This window comes from Salmo salar, chromosome ssa10 (genome assembly GCF_905237065.1).
Source record: "Salmo salar chromosome ssa10, Ssal_v3.1, whole genome shotgun sequence".
Classification (NCBI taxonomy): domain Eukaryota; kingdom Metazoa; phylum Chordata; class Actinopteri; order Salmoniformes; family Salmonidae; genus Salmo; species Salmo salar.
Genome location: NC_059451.1, coordinates 88,088,053 through 88,111,159, shown reverse-complemented (window position 1 = coordinate 88,111,159; position 23,107 = coordinate 88,088,053). Strand labels below are relative to the sequence as shown.

At 42.7% G+C, this 23,107-nt stretch overlaps 1 protein-coding gene and 1 long non-coding RNA gene across 3 annotated transcripts in view; one reads left to right on the top strand and one right to left on the bottom strand.

Moving 5' to 3' along the window:
- The first annotated feature begins 5,670 nt into the window (after nucleotides 1-5,670).
- On the top strand, nucleotides 5,671-7,408 carry LOC106561106 (uncharacterized). Of its 2 annotated transcripts, none has more exons than XR_001318724.2 (4): nucleotides 5,671-5,890; nucleotides 6,348-6,447; nucleotides 6,739-6,810; nucleotides 7,045-7,408. It is a non-coding gene; the product is annotated as an uncharacterized lncRNA (long non-coding RNA). The 2 variants fall into 2 exon arrangements; XR_006757156.1 differs by having other exon boundaries at nucleotides 7,041-7,408.
- Nucleotides 7,409-13,135: 5,727 nt separating this feature from the next.
- LOC106560828 (partitioning defective 6 homolog alpha) overlaps nucleotides 13,136-23,107 on the bottom strand; it is a 40,593-nt gene continuing 30,621 nt past the window's right edge. Inside the window, exon 3 of the mRNA XM_014124171.2 lies at nucleotides 13,136-14,085. Within this exon, the coding sequence (XP_013979646.1) occupies nucleotides 13,184-14,085 (902 nt within the window). The 3' untranslated portion in view covers nucleotides 13,136-13,183. The remainder of the gene's footprint in view (nucleotides 14,086-23,107) is intronic.

Genomic DNA, 23,107 nt, shown 5'->3' with positions numbered 1-23,107 from the left:
TTTCAATTCCAAAATAACTCACAAAGCCAGTGTCCTCCCTTTGAAATGGAGGGCCATTCACTTTGTGATTATTCTGATGAAGGCCATTGTAGGCCGAAACCTTCCTTAAATAAATCAAAAACATGTTTATGATCAGCGAATGTTGTGCCGTTTCCCTTGCAATACATATCACATATGCATGGGAGATCAATTATTTCAATTAAGCTTTTGTTTCAGCCACTGACCTGGCTACCTTTTGAAAGCCATGGGTGCAGAGGAACCCACAAAGAGCAAAAATATTCCCCAGTTCCATAAAATGGAAAGGTCTGCATGCTCTTTTAATTAATCTTCATAACTTGCAGTTGATCATCACAGCCTTTACATCATCACTCCACTGCAGTGGATTAATCAGATAATAGGTTATTTTGTTGATATACTCTTGTCATACTCTGATTTGAAACATGGAAATATGTTAGAAAATCGTCAGTTCCTAGAGATATTTGCAATGTTCTCTTGGTGCCATATTTACTTGGTTTTGGGAGAGGATGATCGATTTTCGCTGCAGCCAGTGAGTGACAATGACTGAATGATGAAAGTAACCACATAAACATAAAGGCAGATAAGGCGAGGATGTTGAAGCGCGTGCGGTAAACGTCGCTGAACAGTTGTAACGAGATTGTAACCATGAAGAAATCCAATCATGTCGTGGTTTATACAATGTAGCCTATAAAGTGTATACTGTGCCACTGGTGGGAAAAGTACCCAATTGTCATACTTGAGTAAAAGTAAAGATAACTGAATAGAAAATGACTCAAGATGCCTAAGAGTGAATAGCTGTAGGGGAGTACTTAGAGAAAAAGACAAGTAGCCTTCTCTCATTCTTGAATACACTCTTAACACACAGAGACAAACATTCATTGTTCAGTCTGGGACATTTTTACTGTCTGAGATTTAATATAAACATCCAGAGTGATGGGCAAGAAGGACATTGACATTATCTGGTTTTGCAATCACTTCTTGCCCTTGTGAGCACTAACTGCAGCTATACCAGCAGTAAATAATCATCCTTAATTAATAAAATAATGTCACAGGAAATTAAAATGTCTATGAGAGGGACACTGTTATATCCTCCACAATTAGAGTTAATGACCCACAGGGGTCGCTGGGGGGTTGTATTGGTGGTGGTAGTGCCTGTGCTATTGGTGTGGGTCGTGTGACTCACATTTACTCTATGTGGGTAGCAGCTTTTGGAATGTTATGAGACGGGACACACAATCAAACAGAGAGAGAGAATAAGTCAGTCAGTCATTTTCAATTTGTATTTGTTGAATTAGGTTTTGAACGTTATTACATTTTGTATTGGATATTTGTTTGTTTTATTTGTTATATATACAAGCACATACAGGTAACTGACAAAATAATGGAAGTGTTTCCATTATTTTGTCAGTTACCTGTGTGTTATTTATATATATATATATACACAAATATCCAATACAGTAAATTAGGGATACAATGTATATTGAAAGCAGGTGCTTCTACACGTGTGTGTGTGTGTGTGTGTGTGTGTGTGTGTGTGTCACCAGATCTCATCCCAATTGAACACTTATGGGAGATTCTGGAGTGGCGCCTGAGACAATGTTTTCCACCAACATCAACAAAACACAAAATTATGGAATTTCTTGTGGAAGAATGGTGGCGGTTCCCTCCAATACAGTTCCAGAAACTTTCCAATCTATGCCAAGGCGCTTATATAGTACCAGTCAAAAGTTTGGACACACCTACTCATTCAAAGGTTTTTATTTATTTTTACTATTTTCTACATTGTAGAATAATATTGAAGACATCAAAACTATGAAATAACACATATGGAATCATGTAGTAACCAAAAGAGTGTTAAACAAATCAAAATAGATTTTAGATTCTTCAAAGTAGCCACCCTTTGCCTTGATGACAGCTTTGCACACATTCTCTCAGCCAGTGTTGCCTGGAATGCTTTTCCAACAGTCTTGAAGGAGTTCCCACATATGCTGAGCACTTGTTGGCTGCTTTTCCTTCACTCTGCAGTCCAACTCATCCCAAACCATCTCAATTGGGTTGAGATCGGGGGATTGTGGAGGCCAGGTCATCTGATGCAGCACTCCATCACTCTCCTTCTTGGTCAAATAGCTCTTACACAGCCTGGAGTTGTGTTGGGTCATTGTCCTGTTCAAAAACAAATGATAGTCCCACTAGGCGCAAACCAGATGGGATGGCAAATTGCTACAGAATGCTGTGGTAGCCTTGCTGGTTAAGTGTGCCTTGACTTCTAATTAAATCACTGACAGTGTCACCAGCAAAGTACCCCCACACCATCACACCTCTTCCTCCACGCTTCACGGTGGGAACCACACATGCGGAGATCATCCGTTCACCCACTCTGTGTCTCAAAGACAGCGATTGGAACCAAAAATCTAAAATTTGGACTCATCAGACCAAAGGACAGATTTCCACCAGTCTAATGTCCATTGCTTGTGTTTTTTGGCCCAAGCAAGTCTCTCTTTCTTATTGGTGTCCTTTATTACTTGTTACTTTTCAGCAATTCGACCATGAGGGCCTGATTCACGCAGTCTCCTCTGAATAGTTGATGTTGAGATGTGTCTGTTACTTGAACTCTGTGAAGCATTTATTCGGGCTGCAATCTGAGGTGCATTTAACTCTAATGAATTTGTCCTCTGCAGCAGACGTAACTCTGGGTCTTCCTTTCCTGGGGCGGTCCTCATGAGAACCAGTTTAATCATAGCGCTTGATGGTTTTTGCGACTGCACTTGAAGAAACTTTGATAGTTGTTGACATTTGTATATTTGGCAATTGTTTTTTTTTTTTTTCTTTAGTACTACACCTACTATTCGTATTGTTGTTGCTTTCATTGTTTTTATGTGTATCACTTCGCTTTGGCAACATTGACCTTGTCATTCATGCCGTTAAAGGTTCAATGCAGACTTTTTCATCTCCATGTCATTTCTGGGTAACAATTAGGTACCTAACTGTGATTATTTTCAATTAAAATGGTCAAAAATAAACTAAAATAGCTTTTTAGTAAAGTGGAAATTCTTAAGACTTTTACTATAATTGTCTGGAAGTGGGGAGGGGAAAAAGTAGCTGTTATTGGCAGAGAGATTTGGAACTTTCTTTCTTATTGGTCAATAAACAAAATTCAGATGTCACCAACCCACCAAAACAGCTTGTACACTAAAAGGGCATTATCATAACTTTCACAATTTCAATGTATTATTCCAACCTCAGTGTGGAAATATAAACTAACTGTACAAAACATTAGGAACACCTTTCTAATATTGAGTTGCACCCCCATTTGCCCTCGGAACAGCCTCATTTCGGGGCATAGACTCTACAAGGTGTCAAAAGCATTGTACAGGGATGATGGCCCATGTTGACTCCAATGTTTTCCACAAAAACATAACATACGCACTATACACATGGATTTTGTGTTATAGATACGTGCTGGTAGTAGAGTGTGGCCTGAGGGCACACACTTATGTGGCATGTACACTAGCAAGCGGTAAATTGACGAGTTCAGCTTAGACCGCCCATTGTGACTCGCTTGTGGGCGTGCTGGCAGCATAAAAACTCAGCAAAAAAAGAACCGTCCCTTTTTCAGGACCCTGTCTTTCAAAGATAATTCGTAAAAATCAAAATAACTTCACAGCTCTTCATTGTAAAGGGTTTAAACACTGTTTCCCATGTTTGTTCAATGAACCATAAACAATTAATGAACATGCACCTGTGGAACGGTCATTAAGACACTAACAGCTTACAGACGGTAGGCAAATAAGGTCATAGTTATGAAAACTTACGACACTAAAGAGGCCTTTCTACTGACTGAAAAACACCAAAAGAATGAGGCACAGGGTCCCTGCTCATCTGCGTGAACGTGCCTTAGGCATGCTGCAAGGAGGCATGAGGACTGCAGATGTGGCCAGGGCAATAAATTGCAATGTCCGTACTGTGAGATGCCTAAGACAGCGCTACAGGGAGAGAGGACGGACAGCTGATCGTCCTCGCAGTGGCAGAACACATGTAACAACACCTGCACAGGATCGGTACATCCGAACATCACACCTGCGGGACAGGTACAGGATGGCAACAACAACTGCCTGAGTTACACCAGGAATGCACACAATCAGTGCTCAGACTGTCCACAATAGGCTGAGAGAAGCTGGACTGAGGGCTTGTAAGCCTGTTGTAAGGCAGATCCTCACCAGACATCAACGGCAACAAACGTCGCCTATGGGCACAAACCCACCGTCGCTGGACCAGACAGGACGGGCAAAAAGTTATCTTCACTGACGAGTCGTGGTTTTGTCTCACCGGGGTGATGGTCGGATTCGCGTTTATTGTCGAAGGAATGAGCGTTACACCGAGGCCTGTACTCTGGAGCGGGATCGAGGTGGAGGGTCCATCATGGTCTGGTGCGGTGTGTCACAGCATCATCGGACTGGGCTTGTTGTCATTGCAGGCAATCTCAACGCTGTGCGTTACAGGGAAGACATCCTCCTCCCTCATGTGGTACCCTTCCTGCAGGCTCATCCTGACATGACCCTCCAGCATGACAATGCCACCAGCCATACTGCTCGTTCTGTGTGTGATTTCCTGCAAGACAGGAATGTCTGTGTCCTGCCATGGCCAGCGAAGAGCCTGGATCTCAATCCCATTGAGCACGTCTGGGACCTGTTGGATCGGAGGGTGAGGGCTAGGGCCATTCCCCCCAGAAATGTCAGGGAACTTGCAGGTGCCTTGGTGGAAGAGGGGGGTAACATCTCACAGCAAGAACTGGCAAATCTGGTGCAGTCAATGAGGAGGAAATGCACTGCAGTACCGTAATTTCCGGACTATTAAGCGCACCTGAATATAAGCCGCACCCACTGAATTAAAAAAAAAAGATTATTTTGAACATAAATAAGCCGCACATGTGCCTACCGGTACATTGAAACAAATTAACTTTACACAGGCTTTAACGAAAGAAAAAAAATAGGCTTTAACGAAACACGGCTTGTAACAAAAATAAATAGGCTTTAACGAAACACGGCTTGTAACAAAAAATAAAACATTTGCAGTAAACAGTTGCCTACCAAGAAAGTCATTGCTCCAGACCAAGCTCCCGTGCAGCAGCTCTATTTCCTTTTCCAACAGCCAGATCAATCGCCTTCAACTTGAAAGCTGCATCATATGCATTTCTCCGTGTCTTTGCCATGATGGTGACAAAATGACTACCGTAATCAGAATGATGGGAAGTTTGAGCGCGCTCGATTTAATCTAAACAGTAAACAAAACAGTTGTTTGACCTTAACCCGTTCGGCAATTTCAAAAAACTGAGCACGTCACAGAATGTGTTTTTTAAATTTTATTTATTTAATTTGAAAGCGGGAAAAATCCATATATTAGCCGCTTCATTGTTTAAGCCGCGAGGTTCAAAGCGTGGGAAAAAAGTAGCAGCTTATAGTCCGGAAATTACGGTACTTAATGCAGCTGGTGGCCACACCAGATACCGACTGTTACTTTTGATTTTGACCCCCCACTTTATTCAGGGTCACATTATTCAATTTCTGTTAGTCACATGTCTGTGGAACTTGTTCAGTTTATGTCTCAGTTGTTGAATCTTATGTTCATACAAATATTTACAGATGTTAAGTTTGCTGAAAATAAACGCAGTTGACAGTGAGGACGTTTCTTTTTTTGCTGAGTTTAGTAGCACATTCGATTGTGCGTCAAGAATTCAGCATAGCCAGTTTGTATGAAGGTCTGGTTATTAAATGGGTAAATAGTTCAATAGTAATATGCTCCAAAACGCTCTGTTGACAAACAAACTTTGCTGCCCTGTTTCCAATTGTCCACATGGCTGGGAGAACCTATTCAAGTAAGTCAATACATTTTGAAAATGTAAAAAAAACGATGTTTTATTAGCTAACTAGCTAAAGTTACAGTACAGGCTAACTCAAATGAGCTGCTAAATGAGCTAACTTAGCTAGTTGGCTAGCTAGCTATCTAACCAAATTGACATACTGTATAGATATATAGCTAAGTTAATGAAATATCACCAGCTACCTAACTAAATATTAGCTAGCTATCTTGATGTATTTATCACTGTAAAAAACAAACTCCAAATGCATTTGTAGGTAGCTAGCTAACAGCCATGGAGGAGGGTGAAAGGATAACGTTAACATTAGTAGTCCCAACTTTCAAAGTGAGAAAGTAGGCTATTCTGGATAGGGTAGGTACTAGTAACATAATAATAATAACTAGTAACATAGATAATAGAAACATAATATTCAGTGCAGTGTAATTTGAGTATAATGAAGTCTGTTTCTTGTGAGGTTTTCTGTCCTGATAAAGAAGGCTATGAAAGCCTGTCTACAGATGAAGAGGTCTCAATGAAGAGCAGTGGTTCTCAGTCCTGGTCCTGGGGACTCAAAGGTGTGCACATTTTTGTTTTTGCCTTAGCACTGCACAGCTGATTCAAATGGTCAACTCATCATCAAGCTTCAAGTGGTATTTATGTATTCATTTGTGATGCTATATTGTTTGTCCTCGTGTGTCCGTTCATGTTTTTCAGCATAAAGTACTCTGCAGCCACTTAGTGTAGACACCAGATGAGGCCACACACATAGATTAATGTTGAAAACACTCTTTAACAACCTTATTTTCTCAATAACAGTCTCTCTCCTTCACTTCATCCCTCTCTCCCCTTCTCCCTAAATCCTTTAGGTTATATCAGCTGTGTCGGTGAACCCCTCCCGCATCTGAACTGGCTACATAGAGGACACAGCATGACCATAGGTGAGAGGTCACTTGGTCAGGTCAACAGGAAGTATTATTAAAGAGATGCTTTACATTGAAATACAGATAGAGAAGCAGTAGTCCCAGAGTTAATGATCCAAGGCCAGTTTTGCATTTCACCTCCTGATAATTATGATGACTGACAGTGTTACAAATTTTTTTAAACACAAGGCTTAAACATGCTATTTCTCTCCATCGGTCTCTCGTCTGCGGGTATGTTTTGATGTGAGAGAGGACGCCAACCCCCAGTCCCGTCATCGCCACCTCACCCGCTCTTAAAATAACCTTCGGGCCAACTGGGAGCCCATGGCTGGTTAGGAGACACCACTAGAGACACTATTATGTAATTGTGATGAACTGAGAGAGTATTAGGGTAGCACTGTGATTCATTAATCATATGCTGTCTTCCCTGCTCCTCTGTTCTTACCTCTTTCCCTTTCTTTTACACCTTTCTCGCCACCTCTTTCTTCCTCTGTTTTTATAATGCACAACAGATGTGCATTGAAGTAAAGATTGAATTTATATTCATAATATTTATAATGCATGTATTTATAACACTTGGATAATGAACTTCCAATAAAGCATTTCACATTCTCTACTGGTTGAAATTCTCTCATTTGATGAAATACTACACCTATCCTGTGTTTATCAGATCAATGCAGATTAAGGAAATTAGATATCGAAATGAACTTGTTTTAGAGTATTTACATGATGCATAGGATGTGTAGTTTACTGTTTTTAAAATTATATTTCTGTATATATGAATTACAAATCAGCCTTTAACTAGTTAAATCATGTTTCTAGTCTATTGCATAGTTACAATGTGTAACCATTGATGTCCCAGGACCAAGATTGGTAAACACTGTTGACGTGTATAATTGTAGTACATACATGCAGACACAGCATCATTCAAAGACTGGAATTTAATACTCCTGGTACTGGATATGACTGAAAAATTATCTCAAAGATATTCATACCTGAACTGCACCTTTATTTGCCAAGGTAGAGTACATGATCAGTGAATATATTAAATGTACAGGCTACAATGTTGGGAATCACATGCATGGTAATAACTACATGTATATACGACTTGCATCTTTGGCACAAAGTTATATTATAATCTACTCAACCCATAAGCTTCATTGTCATTCAGACTGTTTGGAAGTTGATACAACTGGCTATGATAGCTGAAGTTCTGAACTAATGTGTATACCAAACGTTTTAGGGTCCATACACAGATCGGCTACATAGCTAACTACACATCAATAGGCATACAGGTATTTTTATCCTCCACTGCACAATAAGCAAGAAAATAGTTAGCTTGCTACGTTATTTCATCTATCTGCATTGCATGGGAAATATCAGCAAGGCAAGCTTACAAAATTGTACATTCAATTTGCAGTAAATGCTTTAGCTAGCTAGATTCTTTATATCCACTGTTTCACAAGACGACAGCCTGGTTTGCTGGTTGTTTCAGGAGTCTCTGAAACATTAAACAACCAGAATTACAATTTCATATTCATGTCACAACACCCATAAAGATTGCCGGCTAGTTGGCTAATGTTAGCTCGTCAGCTAGCTTGCTAAATCGCGATTATCGTAAATTAACTTTATGATTGAAAAAAAAAAGTATAATCGTTTGTCTCGACATTAACATATTCCTGTCAACTGTTCATTTCTTGCATGATTCGTTATGACGTTATAATCACTTACATTTGCTTCCATCCTAGTGTTTTTGTCAGCCATCTTTGCTGAAGAAAGTCTTCAGCCTTGGGTCACATAGCATCAAATTCGTCATGGGAACCACTCGATATGATTGGTCATCGCCCAGCGGTCGCCGCTGGTGATTTGCATTAAGTTGGGAAAAATGTATGTTTCGCACCGCCCGAAGGTCCCCCGCCCTCTCCGCTTCTCACCACTTTCCTTCCATTGAAATTAATGGGAAGCAGTGTTTCACCACATGCCATCTTATGCTAGTGTACATGGGCCGTTAATGTGTTGTGAAATTTGGTATAATTTTCTTAATTTTTCTGGACCCCAGAAAGACTAGCTGCTGCCTTGGCAGCTAATGGAGATCCATAATAAATATTCATACAAAATACAAATACAGTTGTGTCAAGTTGGCTGGATGTCCTTTGGGTGGTGGACCATTCTTGATACACATGGGAATCTGTTGAGTGTGAAAACCCCAGCAGAAATGCAGTTCTTGACACACTCAAACTGGTGCACCTGGCACCTATTAACATATCTTGTTCAAAGGCGCTTAGATCTTTTGTCTTGCCCATTCACCCTCTGAATGGCACAAATATACAATCCATGTGTCAATTGTATAAAGGCTTACAAATCCTTCTTTAACCTGTCTCCTCTCCTTCATCTACACTGATTGAAGTGTATTTAACAGGTGACATCAATAAGGGATCATAGCTTTCACCAGGTCAGTCCATGTCATGGAAAGTGTATATAAAACACAGAAAAGTCACGTTTTTGACTGCACTGGGCCTTTAAAGCATATTGAGATAAAGTTAGTGAGAGAGAGAGAGAGCGAGAGAGGTGGGGCAAGGCCAAGGGTAAAGGATTCAGAGTGAATTAGGCCTATGCGACCACAAAAAAAACATCTAAATATTGTATTTTTTAAAATAATATTTTATTATAAGATGTAATTTCACAAACAGCATATCTCTATATGACATTCACAGTATTGTACACCCTGACCGATCAGATTCATATAAACACTTTGTTCCGCTGTTTGGTTCCCGGTACTCAAAGAAATAGAAATGTCCTCTCTAGGATTCTCATATACAAATAAAAGTACAAGAATAAGAAAAATACTCTCCATATTTTACACATTTATAAAATGTTCTTTTCCAACAAAATCTCCCAGTGAATCAAAAAAAATCCCTTGTTTATATAATTCTTCATTTGTATCTATACATATACAATTACATACATGAAAATATTATTCAGTACAGTACGTGGTAGCTTTTCTGTTATAGGTTTCTGTAGGTAGATTAAAAGACCATACTGTATCTGTGAAGGTGATTCTCTTGTATTTTCTACAAGGATGTCCAAGGACTATGTACTTGTGTTTCTTGGTTTATAAAGAGAACAAGCTTTAAAAATGCATCTTATGATGGCCTCTTTCAATAGATAATTGCCCCTCCCCTCTTATCAAAGTGAACATCTTCATTCTCAGGTTAATTATTGTATCATGCTACCTGGCTGCCACCTGGTGCAACAGTGCCGGTGACCCATACAACTGCAGCTCTAGTAAAACAATAATGACCAGGCCATAGGAGGTCTTCATGCTCTGCTGGTTTTGTTGTGTCTTATTGGTCAATTCAATAATCTAAGTCAACATTAAGATGGGGAGTTAATAAACTTGTGTTATTCCAGTGTTATTCCACTTGGTTCCAGATTGAGTGCTGACCTACACCTACATCATGTTCATGTAAAACACAATATTGTCCTTCTGGTGTGGTAGGTCATCTGATGCTCCTGCTGTCTCTGTGATTCACTCCAGACATAAAGACACAGCCAGAAACAGACACAGCCCATCAACTAGCCTGGAGGTCGTGGGCATTGTTAGCTGTGAGGGCCGTCAGAGTTTTCCTTCAGTCCAGTACTAACAGAGGGTCAGGGGGCCCTTGTGTTCAGGTGTAGTGAGGGTCAGAACCAACAACCATAAGCTTTGATAATTTTTTTTAACCCCCCTTTCTCTCCCAATTTCAATTACGATCTTGTCTCATCGCTGCAACTCACTCGGGAGAGGCTAAGGTCGAGTCATGTGTCCTTCGAAACATGACCTTCTTAACACCCGCCCGCTTAACCCGGAAGCCAGCTGCACCAATGTGTCGGAGGAAACATCGTTCAACTGACAATCAAAGTCAGCCTGCAGGCGCCCGGCCTGCCACAAGGAGTCACTATAGCGCGATGAGCCAAGTACAGCCCCCCCGGCCAAACCCTCCCCTAACTCGGGCGACGCTGGGCCAATTGTGCACCGCCATATGGGACTCCCGGTCATGGCCGGTTGTGACACAGACTGGGATCGAACCCAGGTCTGTTGTGATGCCTCAAGCACTGCGAAGCAGTGCCTTAGACTGCTGCACCACTCGGGAGGCCAAGCTTGTAGATTTTAGACCGTCTGCCTCACAGCTCTCACTGCAAGATGATACCCAAAGCCTCAAAAGTAAGAGGAACTCTCTCCTCCTTCCCTCCCCATGCTCCTCTGGTTTAGATATCAAGAAGGGAGTTAATTGTATGAACAAGGTCCCAATGTGCAGAGCTCTAGGCTTTTCAAACATGAAAGGAATTTCCTTATTTTACACAAAAACACGGCAGTCACAAGTGGGCCTGTAGACAGCTGGGTCTATAAGAGGCCGTGACCTTCTGGAGCAACAGCACTCCATGTTATTTCTGTTGTGTTCCCCCTCTGTCAAATTTTCAGGGGAGAGAAACCTTGTCCTGAAGGAAAATGGAATTGGTTTCTCTAAAAGCAAGACAGCAAGTCTGCCAGGGAAATTCTCCAGGATCTAATGTTTCATCCTGGGACCTCTGTATCTCCAAGCAACCCCTGACTTCACTGAAGCAGAGACTATGAGAGGGGAATACAAAGCCAAACCACCTGACTATGTTTTAGATTAGGAAAGTGTTTGGTGGCTGTAAAGTAAATAAAAGACGGTGGTATTCTCTTGAAGGTGGTTCTGAGACAGATACAATTGGTTAGATATACTGCTATAATGCATCCCCATTCCCCACGTCAGTGTGTAAACTTTGCCATTATCTGAAAGTCAAATAAATATGATGTGCCTCTACATCAGGAGACAGGGGACCATATTTCCCTCCTATTTCCTATACTAACACCATGATGATTAACAGCCCCATTACATATTTTCCTAGAAAAAAAGAGTATGATATGCCATAACTTTGTGTATCGAATTGTAGTAGGGATGTTCAGAAGGGAGACATGGATCAAAGCACACATTGTAAAAGCCTCACTTGACTTTGTTGTGTTGTGTGTACAGTAATACCATGACATTCCTCCTGGGGATGAGCAGAGGAAGAACGGTATGTTTCGAGATGTGCTGTATGTGAATCCAATTCACAATGACTTCTGATCAGAGGAATAAAAACAAAGACTGTCTATTATATTGACAAGATATTTGAGTGAACACTAACAATGGAAATACATGTCCTCAAAGATGCGGGGCAAGATCAGGTGGGACCATTCTAGCCAATAAGCGGGCAGATATACTCGTGTGAACAACAGACCATAGAGATAGATAGAGGACTCTTTGTATTTGTGCCACAATAGGCTATCTCCAATTTAAAGTAGTCAATTTTCTTCATTGGCTTATTGCCTCCAACTCATAAAAATCCCAACCCAATTTCTACTTTAAAATGGTGGAAGCCCTCAATGGCAATGTCCATGGTAAAACGGGTTATATCCATGATGAGTCCTCTACCTATCTCTATGACAACAGGCACTTCTCCGATATAAAGTCGTTTTTGAGTAAGTTGCCAAAACGCCACGTGCGTCCACTTATATCAGTGCATTTGTAACAACCTAACCATTACGAAATTTCTATTCGATAAAATAAGCCTAACCTAGGAAATTAGCAATTGCATTTTTTGATGACCAAATTCAACACTTATGCACCTTCATACAAAAATTCCTCACTTTGTGGGCTTATTTTCGTGGACAGATTTTGTAAAACCTCTCGCGTCGCCTATTCCTCTCTGATAAAAGCTATTGTCAGCTAAACAGGCGAACAACCAGCAGCACAGCACAATCAGCAATGATTGGCACAGTCACAGAAGAGAACACACTGTTTGGACATGCTGAGGAAGTATTGCAGAATACAGGATGAGCAAAAGAAAAGGGCTGTGTTTGTTAATGTCCCACACAGACAGACAGATAACATTTCACATTCTGTCTGCTTCTCCTTCTGCCAATCTTTACCTTTGCACTGACACCCAACGGCACTGTTTAGAATTGAAGTGAGAGGTGGTCTTGTTTGAAAGTAAAATATAAGTGATAAACATAAGGCGAGTTGTGCGGAAAGCCGTAAGGCACTTCCATTATGGTGGTGGTGACAGCGATCATCATGTGTTTTGTAGTAAGTAGGCATCAGGATTCACACTACACTGACCACTGAGTTCATTACATGACGACTGCTGGTTCCACAGTGTTGAGTTGCATGGAATACACATCAGATGCTTTTAAGGTAAAGCCATCATCATTGCCTTTATCATTGTTGTGAGTTGTTTTCTGTTATGAGGTAACAAATTGTTGTTTTATGTTCAGATAAAGTTCATCATGTGTTGATTTTCTCCAATTGTGCATGTTTTGTCTTCTGTTATTAATGTCCAGGTTTTACAGTGTGATGATGTTTCCATCCTCTCTCATGCTCTCCTGGCTGCTGCTGGTCTTGGTGGGGCTGCCGTTGTGTGTAGGAGTGGTCAGGGAGCTCAGGGAGGCCTTGCTGTCTGACAGAGAGCCGCAGCTGGGCAGGGACATGCTCTGGGGGAGGGGCCGTTGCCCTAGTGACGAGGTCAATGGAGACTCTCTGTGGCTGCCGTTACCGTTGGACACACAGCGATGGGGCAGGTAAGGTGGCAGGCTGTCAGTCTCAATGATAAGGTCTCCGTCCTCATCGCTGTCGCCCTCCGCCACGCTGTTACTGTTGCTATGGTGACTGACACTCTGAGAGGCAGTGCTGGGGGCTGAGTCGTGGGAGAATGCAGAGCCTACAGATCCAGAGGAGCTGTTCCCCCCTGCCGAGACCTTGCTTGCCCGGGGCACCACGTTGTTGCGCTGGTTGGCCGGCTTCACCGTCACGATCAGGTTGTGGCTGTTGGCCACCATCATGTCTGTCACCTGGTCCAAAGATTTGCCGGCCACATCAATGCCGTTGACCTCAAGGATCTCATCGTTGACCCCCAGCAGTCCTGTGCTCTCAGCCAGGCCTCCACGCACCAGCCGCGAGATGAAGACACCAGGCACCTTCTCCACACCCTGAGGTGTGACCCGCATGCTCACCCCGTCCCGAATATAGAAACCCAGGGGCTTGTGGGTACCGTGCTTGTGCAGGCGGACACGCCGGTGTGTCTCGGGCAGGATGTCGACATCGATGATGGAGGAGATCTGGCGGAAGTCCTGGGGAAGGCCAATCATCAGGCCTGGTTTGGTCTTCTGCTGAGCCGGGCGCAACCCTGCCAGGCCTTTTTTCCTCCTCTGCAGGGAGTTGGTGGCAAAGACCACAGGCTCATCCACATCTACAGGACAGAGAGAGGCACAGACAAAAGCCATGTCAGACAAAGACATAAAATGACAAGGCAGCACCAGGGTCTCAGTTCATTCCAAATATGAACCATCAAATAAATGGTAGTATGCTCTGAGACAGTAAGGGCATTATGTTCAAGATGTCAACAGGTAACTTGGGGGTAAGACATGGGTTAAATCTGGTCAGTTGGAGAGTAAAAAGAGGGGAAACAGCACATGTTTTAAAATCTCCTCTAATCTTTTCTAATGCCTCCGTCTGTCTTTCCGTGTGTAAACCGTCAAGCCCTAACTTTAAGATGTGGAGAAAGTTCACCTTTCAACTCTCAAGAAGGAAGTCTCATTTCCCTACTATACAAATACACCTATTGATATAGAATGCAGTGGTCTCACTTTATCCTGCTGTATTTTTCTTTTGGCTTTTCTCTGGGGGATTCGTTAAGATCAAATATTCAACCATACAGGCCCTGTGAAGTTATATACTAATTTCTATGATGTCAACAATCTGAACTGAGATTTTCAAAAACAGTGAGTCACTATTCCACTGTTTTCATAGTTACCACTCCCAATACCTCTTAACCCATTTCTCCTCTGTCTCTGTCTGTCCGTCCCTCACACACACACACACACACACACACACACACACACACACACACACACATTTTTTCCTCCACCTTCGGAGCTAGAAGGTTGAGGGTTCGAGACCTGCTCCCTGCCTGTTTCATTACAGTATTCTTTATTGGGGTTGGTGGATGTTTATCTATTTATTTATTTCACCTTTATTTAACCAGGTAGACTAGTTGAGAACAAGTTCTCATTTGCAACTGCGACCTGGCCAAGAATAAAGCAAAGCAGTTCGACACATACAACAACACAGAATTACACATGGAATAAACAAAACATACAATCAATAATACAGTAGAACAATACAGTAGAACAAGTCTATATACAGCATGTGCAAATGAGGTAGGATAAGGGAGGTAAAGCACTAAATAGGCTAAGTTGGCGAAGTAATTACAATATAGTAATTAAACACTGGAATGGTAGATGTGCAGAAGATGAATGTGCAAGTAGAGATACTGGGGTGCAAAGGAGCATGAGGTAGATTGGATGGGCTATTTACAGATGAGCTATGTACAGGTGCAGTGATCTGTGAGCTGCTCTGACAGTTGGTGCTTAAAGCTAGTGAGGGAGATATGAGTCTCCAGCTTCAGTGATTTTTGCAGTTTCTTCCAGTCATTGGCAGCAGAGAACTGGAAGGAGAGGAGGCCAAAGGAAGAATTGGCTTTGGGGGTGACCAGTGAGATATACCTGCTGGAGTGCGTGCTACGGGTGGGTGCTGCTATGGTGCCCAGTGAGCTGAGATAAGGCGGGGCTTTACCTAGCAGAGACTTGTAGATGACCTGGAGCCAGTGGGTTTTGCGATGAGTATGAAGCGAGGGCCAGCCAACGAGAGCGTACAGGTCGCAGTGGTGGGTAGTATATGGGGCTTTGGTGACAAAACGGATGGCACTGTGATAGACTGCATCCAATTTGTTGAGTAGAGTGTTGGAGGCTATTTTGTAAATGACATCGCCGAAGTCGAGGATCGGTAGGATGGTCAGTTTTACGAGGGTATGTTTGGCAGCATGAGTGAAGGATGCTTTGTTGCGAAATAGGAAACCAATTCTAGATTTAACTTTGGATTGGAGATGTTTGATGTGAGTCTGGAAGGAGAGTTTACAGTCTAACCAGACACCTACAGTCGTGGCCAAAAGTTTTGAGAATTATTAATTTCCTTAAAGTTCGCTGCTTCAGTGTCTTTAGATATTTTGTCAGATGTTACTATGGAATACTGAAGTATAATTTCAAGCATTTCATAAGTGTCAAAGGCTTTTATTGACAATTACATGAAGTTGATGCAAAGAGCAAAGAGTCAATATTTGCAGTGTTGACCCTTCTTTTTCAAGACCTCTACAATCCGCCCTGGCATGCTGTAAATTAACTTCTGGGCCACATCCTGACTGATGGCAGCCCATTCTTGCATAATCAATGCTTGGAGTTTTTCAGAATGTGTGGGGTTTTGTTTGTCCACCCGCCTCTTGAGGATTGACCACAAGTTCTCAATGGGATTAAGGTCTGGGGAGTTTCCTGTCCATGGACCCAAAATATTGATGTTTTGTTCCCCAAGCCACTTAGTTATCGCTTTTGCCTTATGGCAAGGTGCTCCATCATGTTGGAAAAGGCATTGTTCATCACCAAACTGTTCCTGGATGGTTGGGAGAAGTTTCTCTCGGAGGATGTGTTGGTACCATTCTTTATTCATGGCTGTGTTCTTAGGCAAAATTGTGAGTGAGCCCACTCCCTTGGCTGAGAAGCAACCCCACACATGAATGGTCTTAGCATGCTTTACTGTTGGCATGACACAGGACTAATGGTAGCGCTCACCTTGTCTTCTCCGGACAAGATTTTTTCCAGATTCCCCAAACAATCGGAAAGGGGATTCATCAGAGAAAAGGACTTTACCCCAGTCCTCAGCAGTCCAATCCCTGTACCTTTTGCAGAATATCAGTCTGTCCCTGATGTTTTTCCTGGAGAGAAGTGGCTTCTTTGCTGCCCTTCTTGACACCAGGCCATCCTCCAAAAGTCTTTGCCTCACCCTGCGTGCAGATGGACTCACACCTGCCTGCTGCCATTTCTGAGCAAGCTCTGTACTGGTGGTGCCCCGATCCCGCAGCTGAATCAACTTTAGGAGACGGTCCTGGCGCTTGCTGGACTTTCTTAGGTGCCCTGAAGCCTTCTTCACAACAATTGAACCGCTCTCCTTCAAGTTCTTGATGATCCGATAAATGGTTGATTTAGGTGCAATCTTACTGGCAGCAATATCCTTGCCTGTGAAGCCCTTTTTGTGCAAAGCAATGATGACAGCACGTGTTTCCTTGCAGGTAACCATGGTTGAACAGAAGAAGAACAATGATTCCAAGCACCACCCTCCTTTTGAAGCTTACAGTCTGTTATTCGAACTCAATCAGCATGACAGAGTGATCTCCAGCCTTGTCCTCGTCAACACTCACACCTGTGTTAACAAGAGAATCACTGACATGATGTCAGCTGGTCCTTTTGTGGCAGGGCTGAAATGCAGTGGAACTGTTTTTGGGGATTCAGTTCATATGCATGGCAAAGTGGTACTTTGCAATTAATTGCAATTCATCTGATCACTCTTCATAACATTCTGGAGTATATGCAAATTGCCATCATACAAACTGAGGCAGCAGACTTTATGAAAATAAATATTTGTGTCATTCTCAAAACTTTTGGCCACGACTGTAGGTATTTTTAGTTGTCCACATATTCTAAGTCAGAACCGTCCAGAGTAGTGATGCTGGAAGGGCGGGCAGCGATCGGTTGAAGAGCATGCATTTAGTTTTACTTGCATTTAAGAGCAGTTGGAGGCCACGGAAGGAGAGTTGTATGGCATTGAAGCTCGTCTGGAGGCTAGATAACACAGTGTCCAAAGAAGGGCAAGAGGTATACAGAATGGTGTCGTCTGCATAGAGGTGGATCAAAGAATCTCCAGCAACGCGAGAGACATCATTGATGTATACAGAGAAGAGAGTTGGCCCGAGAATTGAACCCTGTGGCACACCCATAGAGACTGCCAGAGGTTCAGACAACTGAGCAACCTTGCGCTGATTGAGAGCAGAGATTGCTGGGAACAGGAGAACAGTACTTCAGAACCTGCCCCAGAGACAGACAGATAGACAGTCAGTCTGAGAGATGGAGCAGGGGTAGTGTGGTATGTGTAAGGACACAGTGAGGATTTCCATACCTCTCAACCCCTACTGAGGGGTCAGAGGTTGTGAAAGAATCAGATTGCATACCAGTCAGATGAATCACCGCTTCAATCCCCACTGTTTACATTAAACAGACAAGACAGCCTAGCTCTATCATCACACCCACCTGACACATTCTCTGGTGTGACAGAAATAAACAAATGTGTTGTTTTTAGTGCTAGCTGGCAGGTAGCAGCACAGGGAGGAACCACTCAGGGCTCTGTTCTAAATGTGAAGCGACACTTGCTGGGGAGGAGAGAATATTTTAAGTTATTTTTAAACTGCGGAGAAGGATGTGCTGTGTGATCCTGTTTCTCAGAAAGAAACGGAGGAGAGGTCTGGATGTGGTTATGTGGAGCACTGCCTGCTGAGAGGGTGAAACATAGGAAGTCATCAACAACTTAGAGAGGCCATAGCAAAAGAAAGAGAGCTTTTCCCACACCCTGTTTGGTTAGAGCTTTGGGAGATCACTGTATGACTAATGTGTATCATGGAGGATGCAGTGGACATGATCCTAACATTCAACACCGGTAAAAGCACACTTAGCTAGTGGCTAGTAATGCCAATAGGTTTTATGGATGACAACAAACAGATTTGACCAAAGCCACAGGCTGTTGTATGAAGGGATGGATAACATTGAGATTTGATGTATATCCAGGCTCAACTAGAGGGCATGAGACATAACAAGTGGGTGACAGTTGTGAACCCTGACCTCAACACTATTAAGTGAAAACAATCATCTGGTCACAACAGAAAAGCTCTTCCAACATGGAGAATAGACAGAAAACCCAGTATATTCACTGTATATACAGTATATATGCCAATACTATAAACATTTGCCAGTTCTGGAAAGTGTGTGTGGTACAGTTTACATTTATCTGTATGTTTGTTAATAACATACAGTTGAAGTCGGAAGTTAACATACACCTTAGCCAAATACATTTAAACTCAGTTTTTCACAATTCCTGACATTTAATCCCAGTAAAAATTCCCTGTCTTAGGTCAGTTAGGATCACCACTTTATTTTAAGAATGTGAAATGTCAGAATAATAGTAGAGAGAATGATTTATTTCAGCTTTTATTTCTTTCACCACATTTCCAGTGGGTCATAAGTTTACATATACTCAATTAGTATTTGGTAGCATTGCCTTTAAATTGTTTAACTTGGGTCAAACATTTCGGGTAGCCTTCCACAAGCTTCCCACAATAAGTTGGGTGAATTTTGGCCCATTCCTTCTGACAGAGCTGGTGTAACTGAGTCAGGTTTGTAGGCCTCCTTGCTCGCACACTCTTTTTCAGTTCTGCCAACAAAGTTTCAATAGGATTGAGGTCAGGGCTTTGTGATGGCCACTCCAATACCTTGACTTTGTTGTCCTCAAGCCATTTTGCCACAACTTTGGAAGTATGCTTGGGGTCATTGTCCATTTGGAAGACCAAGCTTGCGACCAAGCTTTAACTCCCTGACTGATGTCTTGAGATGTTGCTTCAATATATCCATATAATTTTCCTCCCTCATGATGCCATCTATTTTGTGAAGTGCACCAGTCCCTCCTGCAGCAAAGCACCCCCACAACATGATGCTGCCACCCCCGTGCTTCACGGTTGGGATGGTGTTCTTCGGCTTGCAAGCCTCCCCCTTTTTCCTCCAAACATAACGATGGTCCTTATGGCCAAACAGTTCTATTTTTGTCATCAGACCAGAGGACATTTCTCCAAAAAGTACGATCTTTGTCCCCATGTGCAGTTGCAAACCGTAGTCTGGCTTTTTTATGGCGGTTTTGGAGCAGTGGCTTCTTCCTTGCTGGGCGGCCTTTCAGGTTATGTCGATATAGGACTCATTTTACTGTGGATATAGATACTTTTGTACCTGTTTCCTCCAGCATCTTCACAAGGTCCTTTGCTGTTGTTCTGGGATTGATTTGCACTTTTCGCACCAAAGTACGTTCATCTCTAGGAGACAGAACGTGTCTCCTTCCTGAGTGGTATGACGGCTGCATGGTCCCATGGTGTTTATACCTGCGTACTATTGTTTGTACAGATGAACGTGGTACCTTCAGGTGTTTGGAAATTGCTCCCAAGGATGAACCAGACTTGTGGAGGTCTACAATTTATTTTCTGAGGTCTTGACTGATTTATTTTGATTTTCCCATGATGTCAAGCAAAGAGGCACTGAGTTTGAAGGTAGGCCTTGAAGTACATCCACAGGTACACCTCCAACTGACTCAAATTATGTCAATTAGCCTATCAGAAGCTTCTAAAGCCATGACATCATTTTCTGGAATTTTCCAAGCTGTTTAAAAGGCACAGTCAACTTAGTGTATGTAAACTTCTGACCCACTGGAATTGTGATACAGTGAATTATAAGTGAAATAATCTGTCTGTAAACAATTGTTGGAAAAATGACTTGTGTCATGCACAAAGTAGATGTCCTAACTGACTTGCCAAAACTATAGTTTGTTAACAAGAAATTTGTGGAGTGGTTGAAAAACTAGTTTTAATGACTCCAACCTAAGTGTATGTAAACTTACGACTTCAACTGTACATGTTTGTGTGCCTGGGTGGGTTTAACTCAAGTGTTTGTTTGTGTAGGTCTGTTTGTGTAGGTCTGTTTGTGTAGTTCTGTTTGTGTAGTTCTGTTTGTGAGTGTTCCACAGTCCTCACAGAGCTGTAGTCAGCCCTGCCTCCCTCCCTGTCCACCTTCATTAGTTTTATTGTCTGGACCCCCACAGAGAGCAGAGCAGCCTCTGTTATTAAACCCACTCATAGGCTGGAGGAGGCGGGCTGGAGGGTGAGCCCAACCGGAGAGCACGTGGGGGGCTGGGTCAGGAGGAAGGAAGGGATGGGGTCCAGGGTTACAGACCAGGAGGGTTGGGTCTGCTCAATGATCTATAGTAGGTGTCAATTATTTTTTTTTAAAGAGCCTGCAGTACAGGGAGCACTGCAATACCTTCTGAATGATGCTTCCTCTGCACTGTGCACAATATCCCCACAGAGAGAATGCCAGAGTTCATTACAATGGTCTGTAAATGAGTCCTGACATAACAGCTGACTCACACAGACATACAGGTTAACAGAGATTGAGGGCAAGACCACAGCTACTGTCTATAGAGGAAAGGGGGAAATGCCTGCTACTAGAAATAACCCATCTGGAGTAAAATGTCTCTATAACATCCAATTTCCCCTTTTTCTAAATTTCAATATCTACTTCTCTTTCCCGCTCTCTCCTTCTCTCCCTGGTGTCTGTGCGGTTGTATCGGTACACAGTGTAAGCATTGCCAGCCCAGGGGTCTGTGTGGTCTAAGAGTTCTACTGGGCTGAGCTGTATTATTGACCAACTGGGCTATAATGTGGTTTAATGGTGAGTGAGATCAGAGGCTAATGTGCAGAGTGGCTAGCTACAGAGATACTGTCTCCCTAGTGTAAATGTCTAAGTGTGTGTGTGTGCCTGCATTAGTGCCGATGTAAAGAGGAACCATTGAAACCATCCCTTCACCAGGTCCTGTACCATCTATACTCCCACTTATCTTACAAAGGAAAGAACAAACACACACAAAACAATGTACACATTTCTAGGTATACCTGTATGCAGAGCCTGTATTATACACAGACAACTTGGAAAATCTTTGCCCTGTGGTGAGGGGTTGTGGGAGGCTCCAACACATTCCAGAACAAACTGCTCTGATCTCCTAGCAACGTGTTCCCCCTGTGCTTCCCTCACTATAACAAATGAATCAACTACCCTCCTCTCTAGATCATGTGATCTCTGTAGGCTACTGCATGAATCACCTGACTCATGTTATACACTGCATTACGTTACTGCAGCACAGGAGAGAGAAAATACCTGTTAATAACCAGCGTCAAGAGGTCAATTCACTTCTGAATAACCGCTGACATCTTACATATCCTTGAGCATGTTGAGTTTAATACCATCATTATTTGCAACAAAGCGGGTATTATAAAAGTGAGATTGTTGCATGTGAAAATCAAGACAAGGCAGTCACTAGATTGAAACACTGAGAAGAAGGGCTGAGGTGGGTGGGTTCAGTAGCACTGGGCCTTAGGGGAGGACATTGAAGTGAAGCCAGCAGTGGAGAGATGGGCTTACAGTATTCATGACTCTACCAGAATTGGAAATAACTATAATACAGCTAGTCGTCTGCAGCCTTCAGGCATAGACACTGCTGATCCTCTCAGACATCTCAAACCTCGCCCACTGGGTCCTATAGAAATGCTGCTTTACCCCACTTCCACAAGAGCCTCTCTGACTCTCACACACACAGAGGACAAGGAGCAGAGGGGTTGAGAGAGTGGGAGTGGGAGAGACAGAGACACAGAAAGACCCATCAATTTACCTCCTGCCCTTGTCTAGCCTATAGTGACAGATCTCTCTGTGCTGCCATCCATGCTAACCTGGGAGGGTGTCCCCAGAGAATTCACTGTGTCCCTGTCCTCAGGACCTGGGGGAGGGGGTTGGTCTGCCAAGGAAAGCTACACAGAGAGGTGTGTATTAAGTATCTATGGGTATGGAGTCAACATCTGTCTCTCTGCTCAGCCATAAGCTGATTCTGCTGCCTCTTTCAAATAAAATAGGGTGAAAAGGGCATTTGAACTGGTTTAGTTTGCCTCCATGTTGATACAATGCCTTCTTGTCTATAGTTCAGACAGACATGCTATTGCAGAATATGATAGCTTATTGACAGTGGAGTTACACCTCAGTGCTGTGTTATTGCAGTGTAACAGCTTATTGGTTGTGAATTTGCACTTCATAATGCTGTGTTATTGCAGAGTGTAACAGCTTATTGACTAGCTATACATCACAATGACAGGTTATTACAGAATAACAGATCTCACTGACTGACTGACTGACTAGCTGGCTGCAGGTGTTGTAAGGCTGCTGAAATCTAGTTGCTTATTTCTGACCATATATACAAATATTAAAAATGTCATGCATTTTTCTGCAGCACCGTTAGCCTTTTTTCTATTGTTTACGACCAGTTGGCACTACTCTGTATTGAGTGAGAACCCACCACAGCTGGGATAAGTAGTGTTGAGTTTAGCACTATTTTAGCTGTCTGGTTTCCTTTGAGGAAACAGCTGATTTTACGCTCTAATCAGACAGACAGCAATCGTCCAATGACTTAGTAACTGTTCCGTCACATCACATAAATGTGACTGGGAGAGTCCTGCCTTCGGGGCAAACATAGGC